General features: G+C 36.5%; 1 protein-coding gene across 4 annotated transcripts in view; it reads right to left on the bottom strand.

The window, feature by feature from the left end:
* The window catches only part of FAM83B (family with sequence similarity 83 member B), an 87,776-nt gene that overhangs the window by 59,211 nt on the left and 6,745 nt on the right, over positions 1-21,820 (bottom strand). For all 4 annotated transcript variants that reach the window (XM_066252787.1, XM_066252775.1, XM_066252780.1 and 1 more), the window contains exon 2: positions 8,110-8,623. In XM_066252787.1, coding sequence (XP_066108884.1) covers positions 8,110-8,556 — 447 coding nt within the window. In that variant the 5' untranslated portion in view covers positions 8,557-8,623. The remainder of the gene's footprint in view (positions 1-8,109; positions 8,624-21,820) is intronic.

Raw genomic sequence — 21,820 nt, 5'->3', positions numbered from 1 at the left:
ATCTATATATATAAATAATAATATAAGATGGCTACCAGGTGGATTTTCGCCTATCGCAGGGGATTCTGGAACCTAACCCCCACAATAGACGGAAGACCACTATATAATGCTTTATGATGATGATTAGTTTTGCCATTCCAGCAAACTACTACAGGTGTGTTGGCAGAAAAATATTACACAAATCAGTAAGTAACTAAATAAATGTTTTGTTTTTATTTTAACCCTGTGACAGGAAGGAAAATGAGTAAACAGAAATCATAAAAAATTAGCACTCTATTTCAGAGAGCTGAGAACTCACAGAACTAAATTTTTTTTCCTACAGTCAGTAACAATTCCTCAAAGTTTAATAGAAAGTTTGACACCCCACATGCAGAACCGACAGGAGTTGTTTCTCACAGTTTATTTTGAAAAGATAAGAATTAAAGAGTGTCAAAGGGTAATAACTCAGTGGAGAAAGTAGTTTTAAACACATTTTCCTTAGTCAGGTAAGTCATATACACTTGAAATTAGCTAATTTTAAATTGCTTTCCCCCCAAAAATTAATAGAGGTATAGATTAATATTATCAAGGCAGACTTCCCGGAAAATTTATTGTCCCTGATAGTAATTCTAACTTTTCTTTTTAAAGCTAAACTTTTTCCCAAGTTTCCAATTTTCAAATAAAACTTTGTTAAGAATAAAAATCATGGGTCATCTTTAGATTTTACCTGATAACAAACTGTCAGGTAAAACATCTGAAACTCATAAATTAATTGTTTTCATTTCCTTGAGATTTTTTGCTTCAATAAAGCAAAACACAGCACCTCTATCAAGAAAGCAAATTTTTTAAAGCTAAGACTAATTACTGTAGGTTTTGAATAATATTCATTATCACTTTTTTAATTATATCAGAAATATTTAGTAATATTTTATAGTTATTTCAACCAAAATTTGACAAAAAATAGATCTATAATAAAAATAAACTTTAAAAATTTGCAAAAACTTGTTTTCTTAAATATAAAACCTTTGTATATCATGTAATATCTTTATTTAAAAAGCCAATAAAATTATAATTTCTAAATTCTAGATGAAAATGGAAATATTATGCTTTTCTTTTGGCCTATTGAACATGCTCTCCTTCCCCTTGTTTTTCACCAAAGCTCTGAAGTTTTTTCAGATCATCAGAAATTTAGGAAAGAAAGTGTGATTTAGAATTTTTTCTTCCTTACTTACCTGCTTTCCATAAAAGGGGATACCTTTTTAGTCTTTTTAGCATATTCTGAATATAATACATATATAACATATGTATACAACATATATATATATATGTATACAACATATATACATATAATTTATGTATATATTTAAGGTATCTTCACAGTAGGTCTTACTTTCAAATATACTTATGTTGAATCAGTATTTCCCAATTCTGAACCGAGGAATAACGTTGGGAGAACACTGTGTTGCTCTATAACTAATGCAGTGGACGTAATCATTATGATAATTTAGAAATGCATTTAATTATTTTTAAGACTAGCCATTTCACAGCCAATAATCCTAGATGGTGCATTTAGTAAGATACTGTCTTGTTAGGTACTGAATTTTTAAAGAACAAATGCCCAATCACAGTGATGCAAAAATACAGACTGATGGATTTTTTTAAAAGGTTTGCAATAATGTGGTAAAAGAAAGAGATGCAGGAGGAGGAGGAGAATGTCATCTCAATACCATAAATAAGGTATTTAATGTGTGGTTGGTGTCAGGTCAGATATGCCATCTATTTCACTCCATTCTCACAAGGATCCTATAGAGCAGGGGTCCCCAAACTTTTTACACAGGGGGCCAGTTCACTGTCCCTCAGACCGTTGGAGGGCCAGACTATAAAAAAAAACTATGAACAAATCCCTATGCACACTGCACATATCTTATTTTAAAGTAAAAAAACAAAACGGGAACAAATACAATATTTAAAATAAAAAACAAGTAAACTTAAATCAAGAAACTGACCAGTATTTCAATGGGAACTATGGGCCTGCTTTTGGCTAATGAGATGGTCAATGTGCTCCTTTCATTGACCACCAATGAAAGAGGTGCCCCTTCCAGAAGTGCAGTGGGGGCCGGATAAATGGCCTCAGGGGGCCGCATGTGGCCCGCGGGCCGTAGTTTGGGGACCCCTGCTATAGAGTATTAGGATCCCCATTTTACAGATAAGAAAGATCAAGATCAGAGAGACTGTAGTATAATGTCTAATACAAACAGCTATTTGAGCTGGATTCAACCTAGCCCCTGACTCTAAGATTCAGAGCTTCCATTCTCTTTTTTAAAAAAGCATTATTTGAATTTGACAATTAAAAATAAAAGAGGGAGAGAGACTACATCTTTGTAATTAAATCAAAAGGAAACTTAAACCTCTATTTTGCAATAATGTTAAAGAGTCCCTACATGTTATCTTCTTTCCTCTCTCCTCTCCCTTAAATAACTGTATAAAAAATTATAGACTTGATACCAGCATGATTATTGATACTAGTTGAGGGAGTGGGTGAATGAATTGAACGGAATATGGATTCTCTACATATAGCAGCAGAAGTTTGGCACAGAAAAAGTATTCCTTTACGGACACAGCAATGGCTATATGGCAAAGATCGTGCAATTTTAACAAGATCTTTCTCCAGTCACTCTCTGCCTGTCTCTCAATATACACACAAATATATATAGTAACAAATAATGCTTATATTCAGAGAATTAATATCAAAGGATAATAATGTTATTAAATCTGACTAAGCAAAAGGTATTTCCTGAAAGAAACTAACTTTGACTCAAATTTAAAGAATAAAAGTATTCAGAGTGAGAGATGGAATAAGTAGGGGGAGGAGGGGAAATTCTTAACAAAAATCGGGAACATTAGGAGAGACAATCCCAGTCTAAAAGTGGCACTGATGAATACATGAATATCATTTAGTGAGGCAGGATGTAGTTGCAAAGTAATGCAGACGGAAGTGACACACTATGACACAGTAAAAATTATTCATAAATGGACTAAGTCAGCAAGGAGTATACAGGGAAATAATCTTGAATTGATAAACACTACCAGAGATTTAGATACACAAAATCATTTTGTGTTTTTTAAATTAGATTTAAAAAACACAATAATGCCTTGCTTCACATATTTCACAAAACAAATGAAGGTACCAGGAGAGGTACAATAACTATTGGATCCAAACCTAGTTAGTGGTAGAGCCCCAGTGATCAAGCCCCTATCTAGTACGTACTACTTTTATAATACCAGTCAAATCCCAGGAAATGCTCCGTCATCTGTTCAACTTCCCAGCTGCAGCCATGGGACCAGATGGTAGTTAATGTTTCTCTGTATTACTAATAACTCCCTAGGCCATAACAGACACACCCTGGAACAGTGACTCAGGGAGGAACCAAGACCTGAACTTGTATAGAGTACCTGAAGAATTACTCTGCCCTAATTCTCACTATACTTTTGTGTTCTCTTGATTCCATATTTTGCAAGAGTAAGATTCATATCTTACAGAAGCAGCTAGCCTAGAATTAGAAAAAAGAGAGGCAGATAGCATTCTGGTTGAACATTTACATATTCAAGACTATCAAACGTTATAATTTATGGCTATCTATCACTGAGTAGCTAGGATAAAATTTACTTTAATGAAAGATGACTTTTTTAAGTAATTAGAGAGGATATTTTCATAAGAGGTATTCATAGTAATTAGAAATACATGCATATATCATCTTGGGAACACCTCTTCAGAGAGAAATAATTACCTGGGAAAGTCTTGCTAGATGCTATCAGACTTTACAAAGTTGACCCAAATGTAATTATGTCAACCACAGGGTAAAATATAGAAAGAAGTTAGAAAAATGACAATAAATAAAAATATGCAAACATACAAAATAAAAAAAAAGTAAGCAAAAGAAAAGAAAAAAAAAAACCCTAAACATTTCTAAGTGACAATTGGCAAATATAAAATAAATCAGTAAAAATAGTCTATAAATTTCTAAAAGATTATATATTCTGGTTATAAAAAAAAATGAGTTAAACATTGTATCACTTAAGATAGAAACTATGAAGATTGAGAAATAGAATTTCACTTAAGTTGGTGTTGGGAGGGCCTGTAGGGGGAGCTCCCGTGCACTACCTCTTATTTTCCAGCAGGAAGATGTTTTTCTACTATTCCAGCAGAAAGGAGTATCTTCTCCTCACCCAGTAACCACTCAGCCAATGAAAAGCCACTACACTTCAAATTCTCGTTTTCTTCCAATGGACTCTATCTAAAAGATACCCTCTCAGTCTCCCCTTCCCTCTATTAAAAAAAAATCACAATAAATAAAAATGAAAAGTTTGTCTCTTTTGTTCTCTGGACTTGTGCATGCTTTGCCATTTGACCACATGTCCCAAACTGCTATTCTTTTTTGTCCCTGGATAAACCTATTTTTGCTGGAGAAATATCTGGCTATTTGTTTAAGGTAAAAAAATAAATTAAAAAAAAAATCAAACACATATAAATTAATGACATTCAAAACCAAAGTATTTCCAGTAAAGATAAATAATATATAGTATCATTTTTATTTACTTTCTAAAGTAAATAAATTGGAAGTTTAACTTGGTGGTAATGATCCGACTCAGATGTTTGGACTGCTAAGAAAATTGCTTTTGGATTCTTATTTTATGATTTTTCAATAATATGATTTATTTTCCTAAGTACCTTATTTCAATTGCAAACAGAACAGTAAAAACGGATTTAATATTTTCTCTGAGATGGCTTTCTGGGTTCTGTTTGCTGGTTCCTAGCCCTACTCGTGTCTCCACAGAGTTCTGTAATGTTGATTACCAAAAAAATATCCCTGAGAAATTTAGAGGCATAAAATTTTCTTCTATTTATTAATATATATATTATCCAAACATTTTCTGAAAAAATGATCATCCTATTTATAATGACATAAAACTTCATCAAGAGTTACCAATCAAGAGTGTATGTCCTCTGAAAACAGTTCAAAAATAGAAGTTTATCCCAAAACTAATAGGCTTCCATTGATTCTGAAGAATTATAAAAAACTGATTTATCTATTGAGTGAATGATACTTATAAAAACTATGCTTAATCTTTAAAAAATCAATGTGTCTGATGAACTTGTATTTCATAATATTTGCTGTTACATTAAAAATTCTCTCAGGACCTTGTCCAGTCTGTATGGGCTAAAACAGTCTAAAATCTTGGAAAAGGGGGTCAATAACTTTTTTGTTTCTGGAGCACTGGATTCCTCAAAATCTTTAAATAAACAGTGACATACGAAGAAATTTCCAAAATACTTCAGAAATATATATTCCATGCATATATATATATGGCTCATTTGACCTCAATATTTACTGCGACGGGGGAGAAACTAACATATTCAGGGGAAAAACACACGTCTGTTATGATTTATATTCAATTGCAATATGGCTAATTTAGAAGATTCAAATAATTCCTTCTTTGAATTCATCTTGGATATGCATATACAAATTGAATAAAGATAAAAAATGCTCTTTCTTCTTTTATGTCACTTTGATTTTGTGTAAGAGAAGCATGACATTACACCACTGTTTTACAGGATGGACTTCAAGCTCTCCAGCTCGTTAATGCATAAGGGAGTTCCCAGCAGACAACGACCAGGCAGAGAATATTCTTTTAAGAGGCTCTCTAAATAAATACATGTTAATAAGAAAACTATATTAAATGGTCCTGACTACTGTTCAGTTTCCAGTGCTAGCCCCAGATCTCACGATACCTTCTGAATTTCATTTTGAGTCATGGCAATGCAGTGCCCCATAGGAAACTAGCTGTGGTGGAGGCTGATGAGTTTATGACTGGTAAGTTTACTGTAATAATGATATTAACCTTCACTACTGTGTTTTCTAAATTTCAGTTAATGATACAGTGGTTTGAGGACATATCGTGTCCCCAAACAGAAATTAGCAAATGTTACTTGGCATTTGCTATTTTACCTTTACAAAGACTCATTCTTGACTTCTGTCCTGTTGTTTGGCAGAATACAGTATTATAATATGTTCACAGAGCATAAGGATAGGACAGTTCAAAAAATACTCATGGTTCAATTCAGGAAATTAAACTGGCACCTCAATTCATTCAATAAAAGTTTGAATACCTACTATGTGCTGGATTCTAGAGCTAATTTTTAACAACTAAAACAAATTAGTGCTTTCTTGAATGTAATCATGCTAAAGAGGTTAATACAGCTAAAAAGTCAGGTTATTTGAGTTTGGAGAAAAAATACCTTACTTTTGCAAAGCCTATGTTTGACATTAGTCTCAGAATACTGCGTCTTCCTCACATGACTGCGAGGCTTTCAGTTGCTTCTCACAATCTATCGTGTTACTGTAGATTTCAAGGATCTTGTATTTCTGCACTTCATAAACACATATTTTCAAGTATTTCTGTGTCCGGTTGATACGAAAGAAAGCAACTCTATATATGTTGCATCCTAAAGTCCTTTTTAGATGTAAATTTCTATATTATATAGTAGTATCTGTAATTAAGAACTAAACACTAGCCTGACCAGGCGGTGGCACAGTGGATAGAGTGTCGGACTGGGATGCGGAAGGATCCAGGTTCGAGACCCCGAGGTTGCCAGCTTGAGCGAGAGCTCATCTGGTTTGAGCAAAAAGCTCACCAGCTTGGACCCAAGGTCGCTGGCCCTAGCAAGGGGTTCCTTGGTTTTCTGAAGGCCCATGGTCAAGGCACATATGAGAAAGAAATAAATGAACAACTAAGGTGTCGCCATGAAAAACTGATGATTGATGCTTCTCATCTCTCTCCATTCCTGTCTGTCTGTCCCTGTCTATCCCTCTCTCTGACTCTCTCTCTCTCTCTGTCTCTGTTAAAATAAATAAATAAATAAAAATAAATTAATTTAAAAAAACTGTTTTTAAGAACTAAACACTTAATCATTAAAAAAAAAACTTTTTGGCCCTGGCTGGTTGGCTCAATGGTAGAGCGTCGGCCTGGCGTGCAGGAGTCGCGGGTTCGATTCCCGGCCAGGGCACACAGGAGAAGCGCCCATCTGCTTCTCCACCCCTCCCCCTCTCCTTCCTCTCTGTCCCTCTCTTCCCCTCCCACAGCCAAGGCTCCACTGGAGCAAAGTTTGCCCGGGTACTGAGGATGGCTCTGTGGCCTCTGCCTCAGGCGCTAGAATGGCTCTGATTGCAGCAGAGCGACGCCCCAAGATGGGCAGAGCATTGCCCCCCGGTGGGCGTGGGTCGGGCGCATGCGGGAGTCTGTCTGACTGCCTCCCGGTTTCCAGCTTCGGAAAAATACAAAAAAAAAAAAATCAAAACTTTTTGTCCATACATTTTAAAACTTAGGTTGAACTTAATAAACAGCTTAAGGTGATTTTATTTTATTATAGTCTCACTATGATAATGCTGAATATATAGATAACTCTCAATAACTTATTTAACTCATGAAAAGATAATTTCTATAGTTTGATATGAGCTCTAAAATAAGATTTCTGAGATTTATAATCCAACATAAATATTTAATAAAAAACACTGAGGTCCACCCCAAAACGGGAAGCACCTCAGGGCCTTCCTTCAGAATTTTACATTATCATGCCTCATTTTATACTCTTTCCACACAACTCAGGAAATAAATCAGTAAATGTATGATTTATTTACTAGCATAAACTGTATCCAGAGCAGGAATTAAGGCTCAGTCCTGTTGAGAACAAAGAAAATTTCACCACATGTACCAACAACATATTTCCCTTTAGAGATTTAGGTACACGTAAATGCCCTGGACTTTTCAGAGCAGACATCTGATTCACTGTCCACACACCTTAGCCTTCACAGATAGATATAAGGTCTCCTGGGTATATGTACATTCTGAAGAAAAGGAAATCTCCACCGTTAGCAGGGCCCTCACAACTCTCTCATATATATGCAAGCTATAAGAAGTATGGTCTTCCTATGAATCCAGATGTATATTTCCTAAAAATAACAGTCATGGCCCATGCACGTAGAGGTTATTTTAACATACATATGTGTTATAATATTCTGGTGTTTTTCTACATGTTTCCATTTTTTCATTTAGAAACAGAAATATTATTACCTTTCTTGCTTCTTTTATCATTTTCCGAATAGTTTCCTTAATTGTTAGCAGCTGTGCTCGTGGTGGATGGAAGAGGAGTTCTACATGGGTGCCCCCTGAAAGTCCAGTCAGCACATACGGCCAGCCTAAGTCAAGATTGGGAGCTTCCACGTCAGACTCAATGGGCCAGTAAGTCCCTGAAGATGAGGTGTCATCACAGGAATTGTCATCAGTGCCATGTACTGTACTTTGTTCCACTTTCTGGGCATTTTTCAAAATATAATTAATTTCTTCCTCGGCTAGAAAGTCTGACACTCGCTCCTTGGCAAGAAATTCTTGGTATGCTTCTAACCCATGTTCAATCAGCATATCAATGGCTAATCGATACCATTCCTTATAGTGAGGCTCAATGTAATTGTCCGATTTACAGTCATCATTCAATGAGGACAGCAGTGACGAAGACTCCATGCTTGCAGGTGTTTGCCGACAGCGCTTTCAAACGTCCATTTGTGCAGTAACAAGAGGGATCTGCTGTCTGAAAAGGGGAAAAAATTAAGATTAGTTGGAATTCTATAATCAAATGTTTTAGAATCCACGTCAACTATTATTTACTCATTTCCACTAGCTGCAGGTCAATGATGGCATGCATTTCATAGGAAAAGTGGCATTAATTACCCATAATTAAAAAAAAAACTACCACAGATAGATTTCCTTCTACAGACTCTTAGTTGGGTTTTCATTTCCAAGGTCTCTACTTTCAGCCTCTCACCTAAAGAAAAACATTTCCCCTCTCTGTCATCCAGAAAGTCCATTCTCTTAACTTTAATCTGACACTATACATGGCTTCTACAAGCCTATTTGATTTTGGTTTTAAAATATTTTAAAATAGAATTAGAATGCAATTGGTATCTGGCCAGCCATTGATTTAAGCCTTTAATGAGTAATTGTTATGCATATAATCACACACTGATGAAATATAAAAATCACAAAACTCCTGCTTTCCAGGAATTCTTTAATTAGCTGAAGAGGCAAAATGCACACACAGAGCTATTTGTTGCCACTTTGAACAAAGCCATTTACTGTTAAGCCGGGTACTGCCAGCTGTCAGTGCTTTCAGATAAAAGCAGGTAGAAATCAATACAGACTAAAGGAGTGGTGGGTATCCCCGTGCAGGAGGTGGGCTTCTGCTGAACTCGAGGTGCTGAGGAAGAATAAAATCAGGTGGCAAGAATGAGTATTTTCATCCCACACAAGAGTGAAAAACAAACAAAAGCAGAGAACAGGTTCGAGCTTGTACATTCAGGACTTAGTGGAAAAAGTCTGCTCGAAGCAGGTGCCTTTTAGTAGGAGTAGGAGATAACGCTGAACAGACACAATGGAGCCAGGTGTGGAGGGACACGGGAGATTTCTGTGATTCAGCAAAACCTGTGTTTGAAACAATTAGTCTGGCAGTGTCAGGGGAATGGAGGAGAGACGAACAGCTAGGAGAGGCTTTCAGCATTCAAATACCAAGTGAAGAAGTGACAAGAGTATTCAAGAGATGGTTCAAAGCAAGAGCTCCTGACATTTGACAGTTTGGCCGTGTTTAGCTGATGGAGAAATTTAAGACATTAAGATAACTGAGGGATTGCTCTGAGGAATCAAAATCTGTCTGTTCAAGCCCACACCCCATCCATCATAATGTCCCGCAATGTTATTCATTCGATCACTCACTGTGTGAGATATTGGATTGGACTTTATCTCAATCAAATAAGGGACTTTCCAATCTTTTGAAATCATGATCCCCATTGTGTGGGCTCAAATAAAGTACAACTCTGTGATGTGCCATAGGAACTAAAGGGCTAATTGGACCAAAAACATCTTTGTCAGTGGTCTGGCCCCTATTTTAAATTGTTTATTTACCTCAGCCTTTTCAGACCCAGGCTCTGAAAAAATCAGATCTTATCTGGGAACCAGGAGCCGTTACCATTTAGTTTACTCCTTGGCTCAAAATATGTAATAGGAGTCACTAATCGTACAGAGAAGTTAAAAAGAAATGGACAATAGGAACCTATGTTTTGCTGGGCAGGAAGAGACCAAAAAGATTCAGCACATGCTAAGCAGAGCTGATCAGCAAAATAAAGAGTCCACCTTACTATTTTAGAGGACCTAATCCCGTCCCCAGCTCTAGGCTCAGAATTCTCACTGACACAGTCTAAAAGCATAGAAAGCCTAAAGATTGAATGTGATACAAGAATAAAGACAAAGCATATTCATGCTACTGGCATGTAGTGTGTAGAGGCCAGGGATGTTGCCAAGCATGCTTTAATATATAGGACAGGTGCCTACATTAAGGAATTATCAGGCCCAAAACATCAAGAGTGCCAAGTTGAGCCTGCCCAGGCAGTGGTGCAGTGAATAGAGCATCAAACTGGGATGCAGAGGACCCAGGTTCGAAACCCCAAGGTCACTGGCTTGAGCACGGGCTCATCAGGCTTGAGCGTGGGCTCACCAGTTTGAACGTGGGGTAACTGGCTTGAGTGTGGGATCATAGATATGACCCCATGGTTGCTGGCTCGAGTCCAAAGGTTGCTGGCTTGAAGCCCAAGGTCACACTGGCTTGAGCAAAGGGTCACTCACTCCACTGTTGCCCCTTGGTCAAGGCACATATGAGAAAGCAATCAATGAACAACAAAGGAGCCGCAACGAAGAACTGATGCTTCTTGGCTCTCTCCCTTCCTGTCTGTATGTCCCTATCTGTCCCTCTCGCTGTCTCTGTCAAAAAAAAAAAAAAAAAAAAAGGGCCCTGGCCGGTTGGCTCAGCGGTAGAGCATCGGCCTGGCGTGCGGGGGACCCAGGTTCGATTCCCGGCCAGGGCACATAGGAGAAGCGCCCATTTGCTTCTCCACCCCTCCCCCTCCTTCCTCTCTGTCTCTCTCTTCCCCTCCCGCAGCCAAGGCTCCATTGGAGCAAAGATGGCCCGGGTGCTGGGGATGGCTCCTTGGCCTCTGCCCCAGGCGCTAGAGTGGCTCTGGTCACGGGAGAGCGACGCCCCGGAGGGGCAGAGCATCGCCCCCTGGTGGGCAGAGCATTGCCCCTGGTGGGCGTGCCGGGTGGATCCTGGTCGGGCGCATGTGGGAGTCTGTCTGACTGTCTCTCCCTGTTTTCAGCTTCGGAAAAATACAAAAAAAATAAATAAATAAATAAAAAGAATACCAAGTTGAGAAATCTTTAATTTGCTCACTTCATATGCATGGTATCATACTACTGATTAACAATCTTTTCAATGTTCATTAAAGTTCTCTTTTGCATGTAATACTCATTTGTAACAAAGAAAAATGGTTTTTATTTACTTGACAGAATCAATCCATTTGATTAAAGTATACTTCCCTATGGTTTAGTGAGATGTGATTTTCATTTGGTAATTCCAGCCAATAGACAGAACAAGCATCCAGCGATCACATGAAAATTACACTTATTTATAATTGTTAAAAATGGAAGGTAACTGCTAGCTGTTCAAAAGAAAAAAAATACCTTAAGTTTACTTAGCATGTGTTTCTTCATTTTTAAAGTTTAACTCTGGATTCCATAACATGTGAATTAAAAACCTATTACTGTCCTGGCTGGCTCAGTGGATAGAGCGTTGGCCCAGCATATGGATGTCCCAGGTTCTATTCCTGGTCACAGAACACAAGAGAAGAGACCATATGCTTCTCTCCCCATTCCTCTCCCCCTTCTTTGTCTCTTCCCCACCCACAGTCAGTGGCTCCATTGGTTCATGAATTGGCCCCTGACAGAGCGCATCCTGGTCGGGGTACATGTGGGTGTTTGTCTCACTATCTCCTCTCCTCTCACTTAAAAGAAATAAAAAACTTATTACTTATTTGGAAGTTAAAATAAAGTACTTTTAAAAACTGTATTAATTTCTGAGCTTTATCTATGCAAATATATACTGTGCTACTGTAAAATGTTCTGTCTTGGACTATACAGTGTGTCTGTAAAGTCATGATGCACTTTTGACCGGTCACAGGAAAGCAACAAAAGACGATAGAAATGTGAAATCTGCACCAAATAAAAGGAAAACTCTCCCAGTTTCATACCTATTCAGTGCAGTTCGATGTGGGCTCATGCATAGACTTTTTAGGGCTCCTTAAGTAGCTATCCCGTACAGTCTCTAGACTCATCACTGACTGATGGCCTACCAGAACGGGGTTTCTCCACCAAACTGCCGGTTTCCTTCAACTGCTTATCCCACTGAGTAATGTTATTCCTATGTAGTGGCGATTGTCATAAACGCGCCAATATTCACGTTGCACTTTGGTCACAGATTCAAATTTAGCAAGCCACAGAACACACTGAACTTTCCTCTGTACCATCCACATCTCGACTGGCATGGCCGTGGGCTGCTCCGCTGTATACATGGTGTTACATCACCATCTGCGCATGCGCACATGCTGCCACATCATCCTACAGCAGCGGTTCTCAACCTGTGAGTCGTGACCCCGGCAGGGTCGCCTAAAGCCATCAGAAAATACATAATGCATATCAGATATTTACATTCCGAATCATAACTGTAGCAAAATTAGTTATGAAGTAGCCACCAAAATTATTTTTTGGTTTGGAGTCACCGTAACATGAGGAACTGTATTGCGGGGTCACGGCATTAGAAAGGTTGAGAACCACTGTCCTACAGAAATTGGGAGGGTTTTCCTTTTATTTGGTGCAGATTTCACATTTCTATCGTCTTTTGTTGCTTTCCTGTGACCAGTCAAAAGTGCACCATGACTTTACAGACACATTGTAGATAATGTGAGAAATCATCGAGATCAAAAGAACTATGAAGGCAAAATAAAACCACGAAGACGTGGTGGAAAAGTTAATCATGGAAGAAACAATTGAAGAGAAGAAAAATGTGAAACACTATGGGACTAATCAAATAGTAATGCCAGATACTACACCAAAAAACACATGATAAAAAAAGGGCAGTAGCAGCGACTATGGAAGCTGAGATAGTATGTACAAGGGTTAAGAGCAGAAAGAAATACACTTGATATAGTCCTGCTAAAGAAGCAATACTCTAACAAGTGTCCAGATATATGCATTTATCAAGGACTGTTTTTGTGAAGGAACAATTTACAAAGAAATTTTTAAGAAGAATCGTAAGGTAATGACACTTGCATAAATGAATGCTGCAATAAAATAGCATCTGTATTTAGATAGAGACTAAATATTCTTTGAATTCTCAGGAGTTCAATAACTGATCATTTGAAGGGCTTAATTCGAGGACAAAATTAACTGGGTATGCCTTTAGATATACAAAAGCACAGTATTTTATTAATAACCATTGAACAGTCTTCCAAAGTATATTAACATAAACGATAGTTAATGAGAAAAATAAAATCTCACTATGATGTGAGAGCTGAAAACCTGCTAGGTTCATCTACTAGTTAAGTAAATCATTCCAGAAAAACTGCCTTATATAATAAGAGATTTGCATTCATGCCTGAAAACCATAACAAATTGCATTTGATAGTGAATGTTTAGTGTCATTTTTGGAAAGTATAATTTCCAAATGTTAAATATGTAAATACAAAGAATACAAAACAAGGTATAAAAAAATTAGATTTCAAAACAGTTTGGCAGTTTCATTTATAAAACTGAATATGCAAAGGATGTATGATACAGCAATGCACTATTGGGATTTGTCCCAGAGAAATAAAAACTTATCTTCACACACAAAGTGTCCATTAATGTTCATAGTGGCTTTATGCATAGTAGCCCCAACTAGAAACAATTCAAATGTCCTTGAGGAGGTGAATATTAAATACACTTTTGTACACTCATACTATGGAATACTAATCAGCAACAACCTAACTATTGATATGTGTTATAACCTAAAATACAATCCAGAGAATTATGCTGAGTGAAATAAAATCAATCTTCAAAGGTTACACATGCTTTCTGTTTCTGTTTATATACTATTTTGCAAATAACAAAAGTATAGAAATGGAGATGAGATTAGGGGTTGCCTGAGTCCTCATAAAGTGAGAGAGGAAGGGAGAGAGGAAGAAGTGGCTGGTTCTAGAAGGGCAACAAAAGTGATTTTTTGTGGCAATGGAAATGTTCTGTATCTTGACAGTATCACTGGCAATGTACTGGTTGAGATACAACATAGGTTTTTTTGCGAGATGTTACCACTGGGGGAAACTACGTAAAGGATACAAGGAATCCCTCTGAATTGTTTCTCTCAAGTTCCTCTGAATTGACAATAATCTCAAAATAAAAAAAGTTTAATTTATAAAATCATAGTCATGAGCAACTTCATGTGCCTTAAATAAAAAAATAAACAGTATATAGAATAGTGGGTGAGAGCTTATTTGTAGGGTCAAACTGCCACATGCAAAGCCAGCTTGCCCAATTATGGTGAAGATTTAGGACAGGTAACCGATGTCCAAAGCCTCAGTTTGGTGATGTCTAGAAAGAATAGCAGTAGTCTTCACCTTATTGAGTCATTGTAAGAAATAAATGTGGCAAAGCCCTTATTTAGCTTTAAGATTATTAATTTACATTTAAACAATTGTCAAAATAAAATTGCTATAAAGATACAAAAAGGTTTGATTACAAAAATTTTTTTAAGATTCAAAAAAAGGATAATGATTCTGTCATATGATTAGCATTCTTATTCACTATTTTGGCAACTGCTGTATTAAATAAACAGCCGTTCCTAGTGTCAATTAGTTTATTGCTGTTGATCTGAGATTCACTGAAAGACTTCTGAAATAACGTCAATGAAAAAAAATGCTTCAAAGAGAAATTACAACGTTCTTAAATCACAAATAGTTTGAGGTTATAATTACTGTACTTAATGTGTAAGCAAAAGACCCAAAGTCAAGAAATACAAGGATCACAACTGCTAATCTCTCTGACACCTCTTTTCAACCTCTATCTTAGGCTGTTTCTATTCAACTACTGAACACTGTTACGGTTGAACTGTGCCCTCCAACAGATATGTTCAAATACCAATCCTCAGTACCAGTGAATGCAATCTTAGCTCTGATGTTGCCAATTATCTTTATGTTCCAATCTCTACCTCTATAATCACTTAGATTTATCCCTGTGTATTTGTGTCAACTGTCCCCTTATAAAGACACCACTCATATTAGATTGGATCCCACTCTCATTGAGTATATATCCTCATCTACCTACAGGACATGAGAAAATTTTTTATAAAGGGTTGTTTCAAAATATTTCTGTCTCATAAAACCACAACTCATGGTTAACAAGTTTGTTTGTTTGTTTATTTATTTGGAGAGTCTTTTTTTATCATTAATTTTAATGGGGTGACATTGATCAATCAGGGTACCTAGGTTCCGAGAAAAGATCTCCAGGTTATTTTGACATTTGATTATGTTGCATACCCATCACCCAAAGTCAAATTGTCTTCCGTCACCTTCTACAGTATCTGGTTTTCTTTGTGCCCCTCCCCTCCCCCCACTCTGTCCCTTTCCTCCCTCGGTAACCACCACACTCTTTTCCATGTCCCTGAGTCTTATTTTTATGTCCCACCTATGTATGGAATCATATAGTTCTTAGTTTTTCTGATTTACTTATTTCACTCAGTATAATGTTATCAAGGTCCATCCATGTTGTTGTAAATGATCCGATGTCATCATTTCTTATGGCTGAGTAGTATTCCATAGTGTGTGTATGTGTGTGTGTGTGTGTGTATGTGTGTATATATATATACACACACACACATACCTCATCTTCTTTATCCAGTCATCTATTGAAGGACTTTTTGGTTGTTTCCATGTCTTGGCCACTGTGAACAATGCTTCAATGAACATGGGCTGCATGTGTCTTTACATACCAATGTTTTGAGTTTTGGGGGCATATTCCCAGTAGAGGGATTGCTGAGTCATATGGTAGTTCTATTTTTAATTTTTTGAGGAACCACCAAACTTTCTTCCATAATGGTTATACTTTACATTCCCACCAAGTGGAAGAGGGTTTTTCTCCACAGCCTCTCCAACACTGGTTATTACCTGTCTTGTTGATAATAGCTAATCTAACAGGAGTGAGGTGGTATCTCATTGTAGTTTTGATTTTCATTTCTCTAATAGCTAAAGAAGATGAGCATCTTTTCATATACCTGTTGGCCATTTGTATTTCTCCCTGGGAGAAGTGTCTGTTCATGTTCATTTTTTTATTGGATTGTTTATTTGTTGTTGAGTTTTATGAGTTCTTTGTATATTTTGGATATTAGGCCCTTATCTGAGCTGTTGTTTGAAAATATCATCTTCCATTTAGTTGGCTGTCTGTTTTGTTGTCAGTTTCTCTTGCTGTGCAAAGGCTTCTTAGTCTGATGTGGTCCCATTCATTTATCTTTGCCTTCACTTCCCTTGCTTTTGGAGTCAAATTCATAAAGTGCTCTTTAAAATCAAGGTCCATGAGTTTAGAACCTATGTTTTCTTCTATGTAATTTATTGTTTCGGGTCTTATATTTAGGTCTTTGATCCATTTTGAATTAAATTTAATGCAATTCCCATCAAAACTCCAATGTCATTTTTTAAAGAAATGAAACAAAAAAATCATCAGGTTTATATGGAACTATAAAAAAACCCAAATAGCCAAAGCAATCCTAAGAAAAAAGGACAAAGCCAGGGGCATTACAATACCTGACTTCAAATTATATTATAGGGCCACGACAATCAAAACAGCATGGTATTGGCAGAAAAATAGACACTCAGACCAATGGAACAGAATAGAAAGTCCAGAAAATAAAACCACATATATATGGTCAAATAATTTTTGATAAAGGGGCCAACTACACACAATGGAGAAAAGAAAGCCTCTTCAACAAATAGTGCTGGGAAAACTGAAAAGCCACATGCAAAAGAATGAAACTCAACTAGTTTATCCCCGTATACTAAAATTAATTCAAAATGGTCCACAAGTTTAAAATGCCTATCTCTTCTTTCTTCAAAATTTTAGCTGCCAAGATTATGCTTGCTTCAAATTTGATTGCCAAAAACTTAAGATAATTAAAACATTCCAGAAGTTATAATTAAATTAGAACTTCACTATAATAACTTAAGCTGTCAAGTACAATTTGATATTTAATTGGCATCCAAACTTATTTTAAAAATTCTAAGCTGTCTTCATAATAACACACACAAAAAGTGGCCCAATGGGTGAGGTTACAGACTTCCAGAATATAATTTTTGGCAGCCAAGGATTAATAAGCATACAGCACAGTCATAGAGTGCTGGGTGTAAACATCTCCATATGTAGGTCACCAATGAAATCACCACCCCATCAAATTTATGATTAGGACAAACCTAAATATTCACATTAATTTTATAAATCTCAAACAAAAATTCTATTTCCTTATACCTACACATTTCTTAATTTCTTTTAATTAAGGAAGATGGGGAGATGGGGTAATGATATATTATTTTCCCACCAAATAATTCTAGGGTTTATTTATATTGGCCATTATTCAATATATTTGCCAACCACAGTCTAAAATATAGTTCAGATATAAGAATATAAACATCTCCAACTATATTAACGACATTAAAACAATCACTCAGTATCATTTGGAAGCAATGAGTAATTCCTGTAGATAAATTCATAGAAAATAAAAACAATAAACCCTTCTTTCAGAGCATATACTCAACAGTCAAATTGCAGCTAAATGCTCTAAGCATGGCTTAAAATGCAAGTGAAATTAAAGCAAAATACTCTTTTACCAACACCCGAACTTATTCCTGAATTACATTCTATCATGATATTAGCATTCCAGCAGCTAGAATTATGGGGTTGTATCCTACGCTGCATCAAAGTGCTCCATCTCATCCGGGCTCTGATCACTGTGTGTAATTGGAACTAAATGAGATAAAAGCCCTCAACTTTCTATCTGCCACAAAAACTGCTAAAACATACATAGTAAAATAGGGAGGAGTTTTATTTATTAATAAGGCTCATTTTTCTCTTACTTTCTTACTGAAAACCCTCTTTCAGGGTCTTCGAGCAGTAGGACCTATTTTGAGGGAGTGCTATAACATGTAACAAGTTGGGTTTTGGGGCACTTCTTGTTTTAAATGTCTCAGGTGCTATTTACTTTGCCTGCTGAAAAGATTGGCAACACCTGCAAACTTGTCAACTTTGCCCGGAAGTAGGAACGTGGTTAGGAAAGTGTCTCTTACGCTGGTGGTCCAAGGAACCGCTGCCTCCAGACCCTCTGCCCAGTTTCTTCTGAGCCAGCCTTCAGAGTTCAGTTTCATGTTTGTTTGTTTTTTTGTGTTCTATAAACATTATACCCACCCATTTTCAAATGCAAAACAAACAGAAAGCTCAAGAAAGTCAAAAGCCGCCTCTAGTGTTTTTAATAGCATGCAAAGTGCTTAGGTTATGATGTTACCTGGATAACAAGCAGGCTACCAAACTCCATAAAAACAAAATTATAATTAAATAATATCCAAAAACAGAAAAAACATATTCATAAAAATAAGAGTGGTTGTCTTTGAGTGTTGGTTCTATGACTTTTTTATATTTGGTAAAAACCATTTTGATCAAATGTTGACCAATGAATATGCACTGTTTTGATTTGGAGAAAAAGGGAAAGTTTTCCAAAAAAAAAAAGAAGTATCATAATAGTTTTTAATTTTCACTTCAGAATATCTTCCTCTCTTTTCATTCATGTACTTGCATTGACTGTAACAGGTCATTCAAAACCCTGCATATAAAATAGCTTAGTAATTCTTACAGAGAAATACATGAGCAAGTACAGACCAACCAGAAACTAAAGTTTTATGAGTAAGCGACCACAAAGGAAAGAAAAAAATAATAAAAATAGCTATAGGCACTTAATGAGGCCTCAGTAAACATCCCACAGTGTTGTCTCCAACTCTCAGGGACCAGCACTAGAGCCGCTGCAAGGAGCTCCCACCATCATTGTGCTTGTTACCACACCTCATGCATAAATTAAATTCATTCTTCTCTACCGTCTTCACTAACTGTAGACTCTGCAATGGCGGAGATTGTCTCTGCTAGCACAACTATTAATGCTCGGAACATAATTGTTAAATAAACCAATAATGTACTGCCTTAATAACTTAATGTTACAGCATGGGAATTGATTAAAGTATGCTAGGCCTAAAATATGCTGTAGTATGAATTTTTAAAATAGGATACTACACATAGAGAACTTCACAAGATTAAAGCACATTATTTATGTTAAATGGAGGTCAGAGTTTTGCGAATAGAAAATATTGCCCATTTGTAAGTAGAAAACCATGGAGCACTATAAAAGTAATCAAATAAATTCACAGATCTCTGTCAAAATATATAAATACTGATTTCCAATTAGCACTTGGTCAAGAGAGTAGATATACTATGAAGTGTCAGTTGGGAATTCTCCCAACAATTTGTATTTTAAAATGTTTATGTTAAAGTCATTCTGGAAATACTTTCTGTACATTTAAATTAATTTGAATAAACAAAATTCTAAGTCTTGTGTTTTTCAATATAAATGGTGATAAAAATTAGCTGTAAAGTATGACTCATTTATCTTTGTTTCTGGTATCAGTTCTGTTATTATATAAAGTTATTTCAGCAGAAAGAATCAAGTGGATGCTTAAATAAATTTTGAGTAATAGATATTAATCATCAAGGTAAAACTAGAGTAAACTAAATATTCCAGAGCAGCCTTGAAAAGTTTAAAAGTGCATATATATATTTTACAACTTACAAAAACAGTAGTAGGAGTCTTAAATATAGCCAATAAATCACCCAGATCCAAACTCAAATACTGGTTTCAAAAAATATGTATATCTCTCTACTCTAAAGGTAAGTATACCTGAAGGTAGGTATAACTTGCAACAGGATTAGCATCTTTTTTCCTTTTTATTTTGTATTTTTGTGTGTGTGTGGGGACATTACAGTGCTAGGGGAAATGATTTTTAATAGTGACTATTGATAGTGCTGACAATATCTGAAAATCACTGCTGGGTTCTAGGCCAGAAGGTTAAGAATTATCTCCAAATGTCTTAACTACTTATTTTCCTGCTGTTCAGGCTTGGACTTGGAAGCTTTACTCACCTCTGTTGTAAAAATTAATGAACAGAAATCTCATTTAAAATGGATTCAAGAGGCAAGAAGAGAGAACTCCCATGCATGCATCACTTAAGGCACAACCACTGACCAGGACAGGAAGAAATGTACCTACCTTGCATCACCAACAGGAAGAAATACTACTCTCCTATTTCAGGAGGAGAAAGATCCCCCCTTGACAAGTTACAGCTCAGCCAATGGGAGACAGCCATAACTCAGCCAATGAAAAGTCAAATGTTTAGTTTCTTTGTTTACAACAGTTCTTCCCAAGTCCATAGAAGAGCATTCTTCTCCTTGTACTTGGTTAGCCATTAGGCTGCATGTCCTTAACTGCAATTCTCTCTTGTCCCTAGATAAACCTATTTTACTGGAGAAACATTTGGCTATTTGTCTAAGGATCATCCTCTGCCATTACTTTCCCCAGGATAATCTCATCAAGTCTTAGTGAAGAAAGTAACATATATCCACAGATAAATGGCCAATCTCCGGACTCGACTGCTCCTCCAGGTTCCAGACTCACATTCAAGTGGTTTTTGGACACCTCCCTGGATGACAAATTTTCTTTCTTTACATTTAACATGTCACAATTCCTATCTTAGGGTCTTCGTACTAGTTGTTCCATCTGCTTGGAATGCTTATTTTCATTCCGATCTTACTCATGTCACCTCTTTAGAGGTCTTTCAGACTACCCCTTTTTAAAAGAATCCACCCTTTCTGCCATGCTTAATTCTGGCTTTATTTAACTTATAGCACTTATCATTATATAAAATAATAAATGTATTTGTTTACTTTCCACTACCTGTATCCCCCTCATTAGAATGGAAGCTGCTCAAAGGCCACCAAGCTGGTGTATTCTATCAATAATTTATCAGTTCCCTTGTCTCTTTGTTATTGCTTATTTTCAGTATCCCAGTTACCTTAGATAATAATGCCTATCGTCTTGCATTTTAAGAATGTTGGGATATATGTTCTATTCTTTCCTCACTGGGTAGTCATAAAGGAGAAATGACTAGGGAGCTATCTATCTATCTACCTATTTATCATTTACAGACTTACCTATCCATCCATCCATCCATCCATCCATCCATCCATCCTTTCACCTCTTGTTTGCCTGCCCCTCCTCCCCTCTTCACAACTTCCTATCCACAGTTCCCTTATTACCATAGAAAGTAGGATTCAGGGTCATCATACAACCTGTTTTTTTAACTTTAGCTTAAGATATATATATATATAATATATATATATATATATATATCTCAATATATATATAAATGAGAACAACACAGTGAACAGGGGCCCCATGGAGTGAAATGCTGAACATATGTCATATGCACTTATCTATTTAAGACAATAAAAAGTCAATCCTGGTACACAGTCACATTTACAGAGGGACAGGTGATACAGGAAACATAACAAATATGTGCTCCAATATGAACTAGTTAGGTGGCTTTCTAAATGCATTTGACAAATTAGTGTGCCTCATCTATGAAAAAGTGAAAGTACAGTTGCCTAAACCAGACCTGAAGCAGAAAATGCACCTGGCAGCTCCTCTGTTTCACTTTCCTTTGTCCTTACTGCCCGTGTGAAGGAGACGGGCATGGCATGGCCACGTGGTGTCATGACTATCCCTGGTGAC

The sequence above is a fragment of the Saccopteryx bilineata genome, chromosome 1 (assembly GCF_036850765.1).
Source record: "Saccopteryx bilineata isolate mSacBil1 chromosome 1, mSacBil1_pri_phased_curated, whole genome shotgun sequence".
Lineage (NCBI taxonomy): Eukaryota > Metazoa > Chordata > Mammalia > Chiroptera > Emballonuridae > Saccopteryx > Saccopteryx bilineata.
Note: the sequence above shows the minus strand (reverse complement) of the source record. Positions and strands in the feature narration are given on the sequence as shown.